This window comes from Pogonomyrmex barbatus, unplaced genomic scaffold, assembly GCF_055798465.1.
Source record: "Pogonomyrmex barbatus isolate J1 unplaced genomic scaffold, ASM5579846v1 scaffold13, whole genome shotgun sequence".
Lineage (NCBI taxonomy): Eukaryota > Metazoa > Arthropoda > Insecta > Hymenoptera > Formicidae > Pogonomyrmex > Pogonomyrmex barbatus.
The window spans coordinates 2951880-2970871 of NW_028297109.1; the positions used below are offsets into that span (position 1 = coordinate 2951880).

An 18992-nucleotide genomic window follows, 5' to 3' on the forward strand; every position below is an offset into this window, starting at 1 on the left:
ATAAATACAATTTTCGCATATTTTCCGCGTGAATTTTTCAGAATTGCCGAAGATCACACGTGCAACGCTTCGCGATTTGCGATTTAATTGAAATCGCGAGCGTTGCGAGCTGTATTTTTGGCGCGGTTAACAGCTGCGGATATTCGAACGATATTCACGTACGTTGCGATACAGCGTACACGAAAGTATCCATCGTAGTTTGCTTTGGCAGTAGCGATTGCCCGAGCTCCGAGATTCGGCAAATCAGGAAAGTTACGCGACTAACCGCGCTCTAAACTAATATGTCGCATTACTTGGCTAAATTCTTGGCCGAAGTCGTTCGAGCTCTTTTTAAGACGCCGTCGACGACACATATTTCAGCGGTATATCGCAGCGCAATTCCGCTTCCGATTTCCGTCGCGAAATACTTTCACATTTCACAAGCATTTCCATTATTACCGTTGCCACTGGTAACTCTTTGCCGCTTTGAAAATTTAATTAATTAATTGACGCGCCGCATAATTGCGCAATTCACGCGAACCGGAAGTTTTTCGCATTCCGTGCGCGCTTCATGAATAACGTATGACGCTTTATCCGCCAGTATTTGTCGAACATCAGGAACTTTCATTTCCGATAATGTCGGCCGGGTTTAATTTAAAAATCACGCCGGGATGATTTTCGCTGCACCATGGCGACTGGATTAAAATCCAACAATAGCCGCCCCCTGCCGTCCGTTCCCTCGATTTCGTTCCACGAGTTTTCTCGCCTCGTCCTTATCCTCGCGGATAGCTCGTCGGATTTTTTTTTTTTTTTCTTTCTATCGAGGATACTGGATTGTCACGCGGAAAAAAATGCGGGAAAGAACGCGTCTTTTCGCTGGAAATTTCTCGACGCGATGAGAGGCTGGTGATAGAGTGTCGAAAGTGGTTGCCGTAGAAAAGGGGGATTTCGTCGTATAACCGCGATTATGCAAGCATTAGAAGTCCGTGTGTCGCGAGGACATCGGATACCCCGGGATAATCTACCGGCGTATAAACTGCACTCGAAGGCCGCGTCGTCATGCATACTGTACGAGAGCAGGGTTAAGAGCTTTCTCGTGTCGATGGCGGCTGCCCCGGAAAAAAGCTGTCCGCATTTGCCGCGTTTAGGAAGCATTTATCTCGCATATATCACGCAGATTTCTCGGATTTAAACTGTCACACAATAAAGCGTTCGAGACACAATGTGTCTACTCTTTCCCTTTGTCATTTCGCATAAAACATGAAATCAACAATTAAATCATCAATCAGAAATTAAATCATCAAAAGTTCATTGTCGGAGCTATTATCAAAATCTCTACGTGGATCCAAGTTTCTATTGCACTTCTTTGAGATTCTTATAAAGAACGCCATTCTTATAAAGAATGACTACTAAAGTCGTCTATATTAGCGACTGGAATTTCTCAAGAGTAAAAGTATGCATACGTAGAGAAGAAATTTTCTTCGCGATGCAAAGGATCGATTTTCACTGTTTCGTGCAAGATGTGAAAGCAACTCGATGAAATATGTAAATATTGTCTGAGACCCTTGTCTTCTGAAACAGCAGTACACGGCGAAACGTGATGCAGCTGAGAATATGAAGAGAAGAATAGAGATCGGACCGAACTTGATGTCGTGCTCCAAGGTGTTGCGGTTAAGAATTCAATTGTGTCTTGTCATCCACGTGGAGTTTTCTTATTTTGCGTGCACTGCACTCTACTTGCATAATAATAGGAAAATGATGACTCACAGAACTAGAGACTGGATTATGTTGAAAACGTATTACAATTTTGATAGCAATATCGCCGTAAGGTACGTGTTTCAAGTTTGAAACTTCTAACTGCAAAAGGAGGAACTCCCCCTTATTATTATTCTTATTAAAACTAATAAACTTTGACAACTTTGCGAAAACTATTTATACATAAATAGAAAATAAACATTTACGTATAAATTATAGTTTCTTCTAAACAAATTTATATAATTTAATACTGTTTAAAATTAAAATTCTTGCGCTTCGAGCTAAAGAACAAGTCGAATATTTTAGAATCAACGTTATGAAACGCAAAATTGACAATATTCTCGTGATTAGATAGTCAGAAGATCATCTTTGATCTTCTCGAGTCGAACGGTGGTAAGCATTATGCAAATTGCCAAGCGTATCTTCTTGTACTGCGGAATTTGCGTCTCGAAACGACGGTCTAATGAGAAACCGATATTACCGCCGAGTCTCAATTCTTCGACCTACTCTTCCTCAGAGGTTCGCTTTGTCTCTTGGCTGTCTGCCTATCGCCAAACTCTATAATATCCACCAAGTATGCCTACGTGCCGCACGTACATACACAAGATCAGCTATGTCACGTATTTCCGATATATCTATTTATCAAGCAAATAAATTTATTCCGGGATCTAACGACGCGGTACCAGTCGCCTGTTTGTCTTCGATACTTGAGTGAGATATCGAAAAATAATTGCGTAATAAACAATCCTTATCGAATAATAATACGTCTACGGCGAAGCGCGATCGGGAGAGAATCTATCCTTTTAACCACCAGCCGCATAAAAGCTGCAAGCATGATTCAAACTTAATTGCGTGCGAGATCGAAAAGCGAACGGTTTCAAGAATATAAAGGGTAATGAAGTATGACTAATTGTTACAGCCGATAATTGTTACAGCCCAATAATCGATAACGCGTGTCGCAAGAACGTGACGGCGGGGAAAAGGTCGTAAGAGTTGTCGAAGCGAAAAAGCGAGTCCGACGGGGGTCGAGAGGTGACCGAAGTTAGATGAGTTGACGGGAAATGGGATTTACCAGGCCTCACCTGAAACTCCACTCGGTATAGAACCGGGAATTTTCGGCGCAGCTCGCACAGCTTCGGAAATTGCGAGAGCTCGGTCGGAGCGGTCGGCAACGTGGTGCTCAATTTGTTGCCTTCCAATTCGTCCGCTGCGAACAGAAAGATAAGAAGGGGATCTTAATAAAGCTAATAATAATGATAATGACGATAATACTAATACAGTGTGTAATAACAATGAGATTAAACGGAAACAACAACGTCATCTCGTGGTTTCGCATGATTTCGTTTTCACCGCGACATCATTTACACGACGGCTACGAATCAAAGTAAGGTATTATACTCGAGAAAGAACCGCGGTTAAGTCTCTCTTTTTTTTTTTTCAAACAGTTACACGTCCGCGCTCGCTGAAATTTCTCGCGCTCGAGCACAGATCTCTCCAGAGGGTAGAAAGACGAATGGAAAATGCGGTAAGCCAAGATGCGAGGGACAGGCAAGGATGAGACAAACCGCTGCTCTTCGCTCGAGGAAAATTTGCAGCTGCTTGTCACTCTCAACACTTTCTGCGTACACATGTCCATATATAATCAAGACATGTGCATGTATAATAGATAATAGATAGATAGATAACAGATATATATTCGTTCGTCTGAGGACAATTGTACATTTATTAAAAATTATTACTCTGCTGAGAATTATGAAATCTGTATTTCCCGGTTTGGATACATCTTTGGATATTAAAATAATATCATACGTTTATATGACAGTCCCGTAAAAAGTTTAAAGTAGTCCTTGGAATATTATCTTAATTATATCTTTCGTCGTTTCAGTAATATTGAGTCTAGTACATGACTAACTTTGGCGCACGGTATAGATTATTCTAGGAAGATTACGAGTTGGAGTCTTCCTCCGAATCTTTAGAATTATTCATTGGCAACGTAGAAAGGAAGCAAAGAATAAATTATAATTACACGGAATATTTAACGTATCACGGAAAGAGAAGAGTAAGAGATCTATAATATTATATACGAATACAACGGCCATGCAACGCCTTGAAATTAACGTGATTAAGAAGTAGAATATTTATCGATAATTAAACGTATTTTATACTTAGCCGTTCCAGATACACCAGCTCGCCGGAAAGCTTGTTACTGACTGATTTAAATGTAAAACCATTCGATAGATGCGCGTTACGCAACGTCGATTTCTGGTAACATGCATACGGGCCACGAATTTCAATTGCACGTAATATATCCACGCTTGATATGCGTATTTACGTACGAGTGGAAATCGAATTGATTAAAAATATGAATAGGAGTCACTCTCTCTCTCTCTCTCTCTCTCGACAATCTCAATAGCGTGTGTAACAGAATGTTGACCGTTATAAAATCTAAATGTAAAATTCTGTAAATTACTTATACACGCATTTTTTGATATACACGTGGGCGATACAAAATTTTAATCGAAATATATCACATATACGGTAAAAAAGATCGAAATGTATGATGTAATCATTAATACCGTTTTAATGCCGTTCGTATGTTTTCGCCTTTAACAAAAGTTATACTAATAATCCTAGAATGCGATATCCAACGATGCATATTGAGACTTCTAATTATCTGGAATGCTCATGGAAACGCTATGTTGACTATATGAGTACAACAGCCTCATTATCCTTTGTCTCTTTCAGATACAAGAAACTAGTTTAGCACGTGCAACAACTCAGCTTTCTTTCATTTTACGCTGCAGCTTTTTACCGATATGCAATAATATGAAAACGTCACGAGCCTCCTTCGACAATAATTTTTACAACGAATTCTAAATAATTAGTGAAAATAATTTAATCTTCGATTTCAAGTATTTTCTATTAAATATCTAAAAAAAATCAGTAATTGTGAAAGTACGGATTTTAATAAAACATTTTACATGAAAAATATAAGATGAGAAGGGATCCAAATTTTTATATTCCTAACTTTGATCTAAAATATGTAACAAATCTTTTGAATCTCACTTACTTATTCCTCAAGAAGGGACGTGCGTGTACGTATGTGAGAGTGCAACAAATATCAATTTTCTACTCGCTGCGCTATTGTTTTCCGACAAAACAGTCTGCGCTATGTTCCAGAAAATCTGTGTGAATATCGTGTCCTATTAGATTTCTGCATGCCAAACCGTGAAGAGGTAAGCGTTTGCGTTGGTGGTTGTTTATCGGCTCGCATTTATCGGCTGAATACATCTATTATTAGAGTCATACATACACATATACAACGCACCAAATCAAGTTTGCTGCGTCGTACACGAGATCTTGATTGCAACGCGTCGAATGCATATTGTTATGTTAAAGGCTCACTCTAGAGATACAAGTGACATTGTTTATACATAAAAATGTAAAAACAAAATTGAGATATAGTGAAGTACAGTAGTCAAAAAAGAAGATTTAATAAATGCAGAATATTCCATGACATCGTGCAATTTAAAAGCGTATTAATGGGAATTAATTATATAATCTAAATTATTCTATTCAAAATTATTCTACTTCTTTCAACTTCTTTTATAAAAGTTCTTTTATTATATTATATTAATTATTAATAAATAATATTTAAAATTATTTGATTTCATATTTTAATAATAATTTTAATTGTGGTTAATTACTAATTTGTGGTTTAATTTTTAAAAATTGAAATTATATTTTAAATTTTCAAATTTGCAATACATTCAAAAATTTGTATAAATAAACAGTACAAATAAATAGATATAAATAAATGAATATTTTGCATATAACACATACACAAAATATATAAAATATAAAACGTTTTCTTAAATTTTTACATAATAATTGCGCGCGATTTATATATAACATAAATATATATAAATTTATAATATATATAGAATAATTTATATAGAAATAAATTTATGTATGTTATAATATATAATATATAATATATATAAATTTATGATATAGGAGAATGTTTACGAAATAAATTTATATCTAATAAATTGGAAATTGATGAAGATGACTATTAACATATTCGTTATTAAACCGCAATTTACGCATACTTATTTAATTTCGGGCCATCGCCGATCGGAATTTTCGTTGAACTTTTTAACTTGTATTTGTCGATCGTGCAGACTTTTGACCACTGAACGTCGTATTTTTACTTACTCGAACATTTTCCTCGATTGTGGACACCAGCTGGGTTACCCTTTGGCGATCGCTTTGAGAAGTTGCAGTTCTTCGAGACAACCGCAATGAATTCTGGGCTGAGCGATTCGATTGCTTTCGAAAGGGTTTCGTGATGATTACACAGAGTGATTCGCCGAAGGGTAGCTCGACCCCCTTTCACAGCCGACACGTGCCGACACGTAGAAAACTCTCTCTCTCAACCGATCTCTCTCAACCGTTCGTACAATTGATGAGCGCGTATATTTGCTCAAGTATTCAGCAAATACTGTATGCCTATATTTTTATCGCGAGATTTAATTGCACGCGCGTATGCATTATTTGCGAAGCATCGATTCTCCGGCTTCGCCGGGAAATCACGACCGACGTTGCCATCATCGCCCGTGTCTGTATTTTTCATCTGCTCGTTGACCCTTAAATTTCTTGCGCCTTAACTCGACGCGAACAGACCGAAGTAAACGGGCGATGCATTAGGCTGACAAATAGAAATTGCAGAACGTCTCACGACAGTTCGCATGGCAAATGCACCATTAAATTAGGCATTATGAAATCGGATTTTATGAATGTAAATATCGATGTGACGTTTGGATAGAACGCAATCGACTTCGAAAAATTTGTTCACGACCATGCGCTCAATTTTACTGGAGCGTGATGAAAGAATCATTTCCCTTTTTATATGAATATTCTATGAAAAACAAAATCCATCTGAAATTAAATGGGAAATATGCTTCAACGCGTTTTTCACGTTTTTCGCATCTTTTTTTCGACAACATTTTTCTTTTTAACAACATTTTTCTTACTCTTCAGTTATTTTACATATATATACATATTTAAATTTGAAATACTCTTATAAGTATAAGCAAAAGCAAGATTCTTAATTTTTTTTTAAGTTAAACAAAGAATAAAAATTTTATTTATTCATAATGGAAGCTAAATTTATGAACATTTTTTTCTATTATTTATGAATCGTTGTTTTTCAAATAAATTTCCTTTATATTTTTTTTTTACCACTACTAATTAAACATTTTCGTTAAAATTTTCACCGTTTTGGCACAGAATGTTTCTTTCGTTTGATAGCGGAATCAATATTTTCCGCTCGCAGGAAACGCTGTGCGTTATCAAACATTCGGCGTACGTTCTAACCGATGTAATTTTTAACCGGGTACCGACAAACCGGGCGGTTAATTAACAAGAAACCCGATCCGCAGCCGTTATCTAGCACGCGCCCAGCGGCGATTGTTATTGTCTTTCGCTAATCGATCGAGAATTTGAAGCCACCCAGAGAATTACAATGGCGACTTATTGCGACCTCGCCACGCCGGCAATTAGGCACGGATCGTTATTCTATCACGCGTTACATATTGAATCGTCCGCCGATCTAGTTTGTGCATTTTGTGTCTTGTAGTAACATTAGGGAATATCGTATGTCATAAAAAGCATAATCATCACCGATGTCACGAGCAGAATCATGTTAATTTCACGACTACATGGCTCTATGTCGCGCATTAATTCACGGGGGTGAGTGTACCGCCTGATAATTACTGACGGTTCATAACTAAAGTTTCATATTAATTCCGTACCATTTAATACTGCTTTAGATAAAAGCAAGGTATTATATTCATAATTAACATAAAAGATACATGTATTATGAAAAAGATGTTTCAAATATTGAAATAAAAGACCTTTTTTTCAGATTTTTCAATTTCATGTTAATTAATATAATATTTTATATATAAAAATTAAAACAGCGTGCGTGAAATTATACAAATTTCTCCTCCGAATTTCCAGTCGATTTTTTTACATTCTTGATTTGATGACTCAAATTGATGATTCGATAGTTAAGAGCACTTTTTATTTAACGAATCAAATTGACAATTTGATAGGCGTTATTGATTGCGAGATTGCCCGTCGTGTGAGAGTAGCTTTTATCTTAATACACAGCGGTAATCCTTTAATTTAATTGGGATGAAAGGATACCTTAGACTACGGTATATCTTACGCTTGATTGATTTATATATCAAGTCTTTCGTAAATTACCTGTTACTGAATACGTCTTAATACAAAGGAAACGCAAAGCAAAGCAAATAAAAATCGAGTCTGTTATCAAGAAATATCAAACGTAACCGCATTGACATAAAAAGGAAAAGGCGGAAGATTACCGGAGAGACTAACTATGTTGCGCTACTCCCCTAGGTGGTTTTAATCGATTCTCCCCTACTTTCCACGACCCACCGGATAGCTCTTTATTGACGTAAGGGCCGAAAATATACGCGGAGAAGGATTTCAGTATCAGTCGATATTTTTGTAAAGGAAAACGATGCCAATTTTCCATTCGAGACAACCAACGAAGCAAATGGCGGCAATTCGATCAGCAGGTCTCGGTTATGCATTTCCGCCGTGTTTCCTCGAAATCCTGTTTTTCCTTATTCCCTGAGAGGGCACCCTTCCGAATTATATCTCGCGAAACTACCTCGCGAGGTAATTTCGCATGAATCGTACGCAAATTTGTCGCGAATAACGCGATGAAAATAATTTACCACGGACGCGTTTGAATTCGCGGTGGTATTTTATTTGCGCGCCGAACGCTGAAACACGTCCGAATTCGAGCGGAAGCCGCGATTGATTCCGCCGTTTCGCTTCTCTCTCTGGATTCCGGCATAGGCCGGGGGTTGCGGGAATCGAGCGTGAACGTCACGGCCATGTAACACGCATCTGGATCCAACATGCCCCCGCCGTCAACGTGGCATGTGTTAGTTCCTCGGTTCTCGCGTAAAGCAGGTGCACTCGCTTGATTTCATCCTCGCGGCATGCTGATTACGCGGTAAAGCGTGGTTACCACATCATGGCAATGGCGAGAGAGAGAGAGAGAGAGAGAGAGAGAGAGAGAGAGAGAGAGAGAGAGAGAGAGGAGAGGCAGAGGAGGATGAGTTATACCGAGGAGCGAGAACAACTCGTTGGCCGTTTCACTCAACGGCGAACTATCGACCCGATTGTTCGACGTCGTTCTTACATACATCGCGATTTATGATCGGTGACCTGATTCTCGCGTGCGAACGATGCAAACGAAACGGGAACGAATCTCCGTGGGTGGTGGAGGTATTACTGATCGGCACGTTTTCGAGAGAGAAAGAAAGGAAAGGAGGGTGGAAAGAAGGAAGGGAGGAAGGGTGGCAGAGAGGGAGGAAGACAGAGAGAGAGAGAGAGAGAGAGAGAGAGAGAGAGAGAGAGAGAGAGAGAGATCAAGTTAATATTATACATTTGTAATATTATACATACAAGGATCGCGTTTGTCCGATTTACGCGTAATGGAAAGTCCGACGCAATATACATTTCGCGTTGGCGTCCGTCGGATCTCCGACGACGCGACAAATATTGGGTCAATAATTTCGCGCGCGAGAAGTTTACATTACATTAAATTAAATTACATTCGCGTATGCTAAATTATCATGCTCATAAAGTCATATCGAAATTAAAGCAAATAACAAAACACGAGGGAATATTGAGAAATGAATAATTGAGTAAAAAAATTTTATCTCCATCGCTAGGCAACGAAGCTTTTATAATTACATTCTTACATTTTCAGACACAATTATATATCTTTTGTTTGGAAATTTTTCTACCTATTAAATATGCGCACTGCATATTTAATGAATTAAAAATATACGCTTGATTAACTAATCATGATATTTGCTTTGAACAAATATCACGATAAATAAATGCTTTAATGCTTTAAAGGAGCATATAAATGATCTTTAGTGTTAAAATGATTGAGAAAAAAGTAGCAAGAAGAAATAGAGAGGAAGGGAGAGAAAGAAAATTCGTAAAGAATATCGTATGAATTTTCGTGGGATCGAGAATGGAGACTTTTCTCTATTCACATTATCATTCTGTATTATCGCGAAGATCTATCGCAAAGTTTAAAATTCCACCTACGTTGAACTTCGCAATCTTTTAAGGAAGTTGAGGAAAAAGAGGAACGGTGCCGCTTTCGCCGTAAATCGCAAATGCGTAAAATCGTCCCGTATCTCACCGCCCGTGAGATATTGCCATGAATTAGTCGACAGCTCGTGGATTTCTTGCAAGACGGATTAAACGTGTCTTTGAATTTCGGCAAATCTTTCTCGATTGATTTATCGGCTGAGATACGTTATTTTCTTAACGTAAATCTCACAAGGATTACAAGATTACGTTACGTGTAACATGTCTTTAAAATTTTTGCATGTAAAAACTATGGAAACGCAAAACACCTCTTAGATTGTTCGTTATTGCTCTTGCAGAAGTTTCGCAAATTGCGAACTAACTATCGGGAAGTTTCTAGTGCGAGCTGTTAGGCGACCAAGTCGCACAGAGCAACATGCATATGCACGCCGTAATAATTACATCGAGACCGTTTTAAGTTCGCGAGCATAGAACTCAATTACAGCGAAATAATGTGGCACGGAAATACCGACGTAACTTTTACTAATTAATTTAATTGATTTCACTGCAAATGTTTACTTAATATTTTTCGTATGCGTAATAAATATTAATAATCGGCATTAATTCTTATCTACGTGATAAATTTCAGCGATTCAAGCATTCAATAATTATTATTGAATTGTTGTTATATTTTCACATCATTTTATTCTCATCCTTTATCACGCATCCTCTTAAATTTCCGCGTTATTATTAACGCAACGTACAAGTTCAGCAAAATATATTTTCGTATTCGTTATATCTATGTTGCGCCTCTTTCTCCGCATGTAGCACATAAAATGACATTAATGACGGGGCTATAAATGTCCAATTAACATTTTATGTGCTCACAGCGCGCGATATTTATTCTGCGTTGCGAGAAATAAGTGCATTTTAAAATGCACTTGCGTATCCGTAACAATACATTATGGATCATTGTAATTATCAAATATGATCATAAATCGCACATTACCGATCAGCATTTATTTTTCCGGAAAATAAAAATTCAAACATCGATATCGAGCAGCATTGTAATGCGTTCCATTTATTGTTCCAATTTCGCCGAACGGAACGGGAATAAAATAGCCTTATGCGACGTCATAACCAATAACGGATTAACGCAAATTGGAGTAATGTAAAAATATAAAAAATAAAAAAAACATTGATGCTTTCATCGCCGGCTGTGCTATGTTCGTACTTTGCGCGGCTCATACCGACGGCATACCCAGTTTTGCGCCATTATATTCCCCGCTCGATTCAATTCCGGCTATTTTTCGAAAGCCGAGTTTGATGAGCGAGGAATAATGGCATTCGTGTACCGTCCATTGTTACGCGAACGGCCAGCGAGCGCTTTCCGTCGGATTGCCAATAAAAAGGTCCAACTTTTTCGTTTCGCAGATGGTGTTGCGCACAACGACGCGGTCGATCCCGCGAATATGCCTCGACAAACGTAATGCCGTGATATTGATTGGATATAGACATATCGTTCTCCACGGAAGTCTCTCTCTCTCTGCCATTGGCAGCCGTTGGTTTGCCTAATCGCTTCGACTCGTCAGCGCGAACCATCGGCGAACAACGTCCAAAGGCGAGTTGTCATAATTCGAGAAAAACGAACTAGTGAAATACATGGAGTTTCTGCCTTTAATTTTCATCATTATTATTTTCATCGTTATTAACGCGCGCGCGGCAAATTAAACGAAAATTAAACGGATCCCGTTGTTCTGCGCTCCGCTTTTCGGAAATCCCTATTTCCTAACTCGCTTTTCAGGTTGTTGAAAACCGCGATTTTCACCGAGAGAAAGAAATGAGGGAAGCCGTGCGTGCGTTTGTCGTTATCGCATTAACGCACGTTAATGACGAGTTAAGTAGAATGTTGAGAGCAAATTCGACCATTCGCAGTATAAACAACCGCGATAACGAGTTCGTAAAAATTTCAACCGCGGAATTTCGAGAGCTCGAGAGAAGTCGAGCTTCATCTTGCCCGGAAATGAATGGTCTCGAGAAAGATGCAGCAAAGTCCGCGACATTTCGACCCACTTCCTTTAACACGGGCATGTTCATTGTAACGGACTTTTCCTCGAAAAAGAATCTGGTTTCGCGGGGAACCACGAGTAAATATTAAATCGCTTTTCGCGAAGCTATGTAAAGAATAATGAATAATTTGCGCAGGTCAAATTGTAAATGTTACAATTCGTCGACTCGCAAGCTAAACGTTAAATTATTTATATAGAACAGATGTAATAACTTATTGTAAAAATTAACATGTTGTTTTTCTGTTTATTTTTTATTTAAGTTATTCTTGTTATTTTTCGTAACCGACTTTTCAATATTGCAATTAAATGCGATTAAAGAATACAAAAAAAAAAAAAAAAAAAAACAGCGAGAGTAAAACAAATACTGCATACGTTCCATGTAAAATTGATAAAGTCGAATTTTAATTTATAAATATTTTACGATTTAATTTGGTTAGGTGCTTCAATTGTGACGAATTATGATCCTAAGTGATATAACATTATTATATCGCCATTCTCTAACGTAAATTATCTATCTTATTAGCATAAACTTTCTCTTTCCTTTCCTCTCTTAGTTGCATCTCAAACTGCCATCCAGTAAATACATAGTTCGAAATTGTAACGGCATAGGGGGCGAAAGCCAACAAAGTCCACGTAACTCGGCAACAAGATAGTTAACAAACGGCGGGAGTAATGCATTAACGTTACGAGAGCGTGAGAAGATAACGTTGTTCGTACTCTAAATCGAGTCAGTCGAGGGAAAACAAACTGGCAAAGTTGGCCGATCCAGTCGGTCGGCGAAAAGCGATAACCCCGGCGGCGGATATTTTCCGTCTTCTCCTGTCGCTAACAACCCAACGAATTACAAGAAAGAATCTAAATTAAGGGGAAAGAATTAAGGGGAACAAAACCAAGAAAGGGATGATTTTTACGATAAATCGTGAAATGTGGTCTTCCTTTCTTGCGGCAAGAGAAGAGAACTAGCGTACACATGGGAGGAATCAAAGAACTCGTTGTATGTGATCTGAAAGGAAATTCTATTATTTCGCTTGCTTTATTTATATTATATTCTAATAGAGTTCCTCGCTTTTGGCGACGGCAAACAGTGGCAGAGAACGATTAATGAGTTAAAAGTCGTCCTTTTGAATCGAATGCCAAGTAATATCGAGATATCAATCACTGTTTAAAAGACAATTGCTTCGCATTTAGTTATATGCGACGTAAATATGTATATCATTTATAACAATATAAAATAAAAAAAATTATTGTAACTCGTTTAATCTTCGTGTTATATTCGCATAGCTGGTACATGTAGAAACGAGGCCAGGGGTGAATCGCATAAAAATAACCGCACGCATCACTTGGTCTTTTTTTTTTTTATTCTGGTGCGATACTTCTCCCCGGGGATTGAGAGGATTGATAACGCTCTCCGGAGTTATCGTTGGAAAAATCTACCGCGTAGCTACGTGATTTCATTTTTATCCTCGGTACTCATCCCTCGTCTCTTTATTTCGCGGACAACAGATTTGAAGCGCGGACTCTCGCTATAAATTCCGTCGGCGTTGCCAAATCTGTGAAAATTTAATTGCGCGAAACGCTTAGAAAGCATTAACCTAATCGATATGCTCAAACACACTCAGAAGGAACGGAATAGAGAAATGCCCCCGATTATTATTACCCGGGGGAGGGACAACTTAATATCAGCTTAGGGACACCGTTTAGCTAATGGCCATGGTCTACGCTGTGATTAATGGGCCGTAAAGTTCACGACGTCGAAGTGTTCTGTACACGTTGAAAGCAATTGTTACGTATATACGACGTGCATACGACGGCGACGACACACTCGTCATCTCGGAATTCTTGCGCGGCGACACAGCAATATCGCGACACGACTCTTTGCGCGCGACTGCTGCGAATTACAGAGGGATGAAACTGTGACATTAAACACGAAAGTTTGCACGAGCCAAACATGCGCCTTTTGTACAGCTCCGCACGCTGTTGCATATCATAGCGCATATGGAAAATACTTTGGGAACTATGTAGCGAATTTGTTAAAGTCCTCGAAACCGCGTTTAACGACGAAAAGGAATAACACTTAAACCACCAATAACACTGAATTAGTTTAGAAATTAAAACTTCTCTAGAAATCAAAATTTTGATTTTCAAGCGGTGATTAGAGTAACGTTATTTATCTCCTGCCTGCCTGATGTGATTAATGGTCATTCGATATGTTTCTTAAGCCTCGATAGCGTCGGTTGCATCCAGGAGTTCTCGCTACCCCGAGATCTCCTGGCAGAAACGATCATTCTTAAGCGCGATATAAAGCGGCCTTAAATTCTCAAGCTCGTTTAAACCCAATGCGCCGTGGGACACGTTTGTTCCTTAAATCGTCGTCTCCGCGCTTAAACTTCTGGAACGTAGCGATGCGCTATACACACGCGAAGCAATATGTATGGGAAAGAGAAGCGCGATAAATTTACCGGCGCACGGCAAGGACGGCAAAGTAGCCGCAGTCGTACATTATAAATTTCCACGCCGAGCCTGGATAAAGTATAGCTAGTTCGCTGCACCTCTTGTCTTTCTGTGATCGAATCCTCGAATCCTCCATTGGATCTCACTGGATCCTCGATTTGAGGATCCAGTGAGATCCAATAAAAACGGCGAGAGCTACGCGCGAATAAAGGGTTCTCGCGCTTCTTTGCGAGTTTACTTGATAAGAATGCGAACTTGATTCAAAATTATTTCAAAATTTATTCTATCGATTCAAATTATTCACTAATTTTCAGCAGCAATCAGAGGCGAAGTTGTACCTGAATATTTTATGACACGTAGGTTACACGAAAGCTTTAGAAACCCCAAAATAGAGCAATATTTCTAATTTGATTTTATAATTAGTAAAATAAAATGTTAAGCCATTAAATGTTGGAGAAAATGAATAAAATATTCCTTATTAATTCGAGAAATTTTGCGACGGGCATAGCTGTCCGTCGAGCAGCAAAGTTATTCCCCGATTCGATGGGACTCTCGCAGTTCCGGGGAATCACCAAAATCGATGTCCTACATTTAGTGGGAACAGGAAAATGCGCGCCCGGTCCACTCGGAAATGTTCCAAGGTGCCGACATATATTTCCCAAAGTACTGATTACCGGCAGAGACTTTCGCAGAGAGAGAGAGAGTGAGAGAGAGAGAGAGAGAGAGAGAGAGAGAGAGAGAGAGAGAGAGAGAGAGTCTCGCCACTCCGGCCTGTCCTGTCTGACGGGTCAATCGAATTTATTTCGTGCTCGAAGCTCCTTGCCGATCGAGTTTCGCTGAAGTTTCGCTCGAAGAAAAATTGCCAACCTGACGCCGATAACCCTTAACCCTTTCTCGCCCGTATCACGAGTAAAGTACGTTATCGCGGTAGCGAATAAATCCCTTGCAGGGAGCTCGCGCTACAAACTTGCGAGAAATGGGATGTACCTTGTTAAATTAATTTTGCGCTTCCTCTAACTTTTATCGAGATAAAAAAAAAAAATTGATATCTACAACTCTCTATCTCGAAATCTCGATAAACGCGTAATGGTTTTAACGCTGTCAATTCCTGGTAATATTTTTCACGTATTGATCACGAATTCGAATTGACTCGGGAATATTAACGCGCGGCGAACGCGCGGTAATTTTGCCTGAAATTAAGCCGCAATTTGAATTCGCATCTACAAATTGCGTTTCCCGCACGTATGTATGAACAACCAGGATTATATTCGCGATCCGCGCGAAATAGCTAAACGGTTTCGGTGGCGCTAACGAGTGGGCGAATCTTTGCCGAACGATAGCGACAAATCAATAACCAATACCACGTGCGAATCGGATCGTCCATCATCGAATAAATGATGATTGACACGCAGCCGCGCGGATGTTTACCGAAAATCCGCGTATTAGCACTCGGTACTAATCCAGGCCAACCATCCGTTTCGTACGCCTGTTTGCAATCGAGAACAACCTCTCGTCGAGCACGTGTCCGTTTTAGCATGTCGAATCGAGTGATGTTCCACGTCGTGTAACGTTTTTGCTCGTTTTCGCAAAATTCTGTCTAGTGAATACTTCACTAGACGAGCGCATTTCCTCTCGTCCCGAAGATGTTTTTTTTTTTTCACCCATCAGTTATTTTTTTATCTGTGATTTTATTTAGATTTATTTTTATCTAGATTTTTATCTCTAAAATCTAAAAATTGATTTTTTTCTCAAAGTGTCGAAATTGAAATTTTGACACTTTTGTCTCTTAAAAACAAAATTTCATTCAAGAGAATCTCGATAATTAATTATTACAAGATAACGAACGTAACAATTAAATATTAAATAAATTACAAAATAATGATATAAAATTGTTAAGTGACGTCGATGATGATTCAATGATACGATTCTTGTTGAAAATATTTTCATGTTGATATTTTCTGTGAAACAACGTGCGATTTTGTCGAAGAAAAACGATCCACTGGATGGTTATGTCTATATACGATACAAGCCACCAATTAATACTGTTTGCACGATTGTTCACTAACGTCCGTTCGGGGAGTCAACTAGTGATTATGCCGCAGTTGACAAAGCTTGTTATGCGGGCTCTGCAAACGGTATCATCGTCCTGCGACCACCGTTGTCCAAAGCGCATACGTAACATGTGACGCGAATGAACATCGAGACTTGGATAATTGGGTACAGTAATTTTGAAGGGAGTCTTCAAGCGGCGGTGTGTTTCTGACATTATTTCCGAAACTTCTTGCAAACTTTGAATAGTTGTTGCGCCCCTTCGCAAACTACGTGGGATTAGTCCTGGGAGTTCGGATATATTCGGCGATCATTCGAGATGTGTACCATGTCTTTCTGTTACTATCCGAACACGGCGAGTAACATAAACAGCTCCATTCTTTGAATATCGTATCGCATTCAAGATGTACCGTAGGAGTCCGAGAATCCACGGTGGATGTCGGATATATTCAAATTTTACTGCTTGTCGAAGCTCAGGGGTTTCCTATCTTTCTTTGTAGGATGTATCTCTTGGATACTCAGTCAGATTCCATTCCAAGATAGTCACGAAAATTCAAGGCTCAAGATTCCACGTTCAAAGATTCCTCATCGTCCATAGCAAAGGAGCAAGGAAATATTAATTAAAATAATAAATTTATTTAATCTTCTAATTATCTCTACAGATCTTGTATGTTTATTATATAAATACGCTGATGTAAGATATAATCTACGAGTATTATGTACGCAATTTGAAAGCTTTTTTATATCGCAAGCAAAGAAAACTTATTTACAACAAGATAAATGCGATAAAGGATTTACCAAGTATGAATATAAATAACGTTTCTCTTACGCTGAAGTCAGAATGAATAATGAACGATGGGTCGACGCGAGATTATTAATCTTCTAACTGTCAGAGTACATTTAAAGTACTTTTCATGAAAATTGATACGTTTTGCAGTGAGACACGGAATTAAAAATTATATCACTCGTACAATGAGTATATTAAAATTCGATAAAAATTAGCTCGATGGAATTCGATTGTTGACCGGATGGAAAAACAATGAATCGGAAGCGAGCCGAGGGAGCGGTGGTTTAAAGAACTTAAATTAATATCAAATGCGATAAATTTCCCAGGATGAAAGATAATTATTATTCCCCGCAAGGAGAAGATAGTTCCTAACGAGCTGCGTCGAGGAGTTAAAATTTGCCTGCGCGAAACGAGTTTGCCGCACGTGCGACCCACGGTGCAATTAACCGCTTCGGGAGAGGATGCGGTACACTGGCAATTAATTCAATGCTCGCGGGTTAAAGTGTCGCGATCGAATTTGAGGGGGGAAATCGCGCTTTCCCGTATGCGCCTCGCCGTATGCGTTTCGTTCTCGTCACGTTGCTCGTCGTAGCGAGATGAAAACGACGACGGGCATTCGTAGCTTTCTCTTTGCCCGCCGCGTACGTATAACGGCCACCGATAATGCACAAACTATGCAGCGGAAAGCGGATCCGCACGTACAATGGCGTACTTGCATAATATCAACATCAATATCGTAGAGACAACTTGAATACAACAGAATAAATTGAAGCTGCGCGATCCATTTTTCAGGACAGTCGCGGGCAGTACGAACGTTTATCGAAAGGATCGCGATGTTAGGGGGGTATATTAGGGGGAAAATGTTAGGGGGTATATTAGGGACGCGCGGCGCGCAATTATATTTCGCGTTTCTTTGCATATAGATCGGATCGTTCCCTGGCTTCGCGGGCGTGCCGCATACATTTGGCATTTCGGGAAAAATAGCAAAGTAACCTCGCGCGCGGAGATTCGTGCGATGCGGGAAGTGGAAAGAAAGAAAGGGCGAAAAATAAAATCGAGTGTTTTCAATTTACGAGAGAGATGTAAGAAAGTGGTGCTCGGTGGTGTTTTTCGCGAACGGTTTGAGCGTACAGTGCGGATAAGAGCAAGAGAAGAGAAAACGTGACGTCGGAGGCAAGAATATCGTGCAGCGTTGCTCGATATTCAATATCGATTATCCAAGTACAGATACAATCGCATCACGTATCAATTAATTTAGCACGCTCTAATTAAGATTTTAATTCGAAAGTAATTAACGCGTTACTCCATTCTGTCTGCATGTTTCGCATTATTGTTTATTATATATTTCAAAAGGGAAATGCGAAATGTTAAAATTGTGTAATGAACGTAAACGATAAAGTTCACCAAAAGGGTGAATTAGTTTATTGTGTTTATTTTTTATGGGAATTAAAAATAAACGATGTTATTTTCGCGCATCAAAAATATTATTATTCAAAACAATTATTATTATTATAAATATACTTTCTTAAAATCCTCTTTTACATGATATACTTTCTAGGGACAAAATGAAAATGATTAACGTGAGAAGCGTGTAAAAGCATTGCGATCCGCTTTTTAACATTTATACTGTCGTGATAGGAGCACTTGACGGCTAAGCCCCGATCAATCGTCGTCTCATTATATGAGAGCTTTAAAGCTTGCATAAGACCGGAGAAAGCGATCGTTTGACGAAGGAAAAACGACAAGAA

At 38.9% G+C, this 18992-nt stretch overlaps 1 protein-coding gene across 1 annotated transcript in view; it reads right to left on the reverse strand.

Moving 5' to 3' along the window:
- Window positions 1–18992, reverse strand: part of Ptp36E (protein tyrosine phosphatase 36E) — a 58717-nt gene that overhangs the window by 6625 nt on the left and 33100 nt on the right. The window contains exon 3 of the mRNA XM_011642978.3: window positions 2817–2941. Within this exon, the coding sequence (XP_011641280.1) occupies window positions 2817–2941 (125 nt within the window). The remainder of the gene's footprint in view (window positions 1–2816; window positions 2942–18992) is intronic.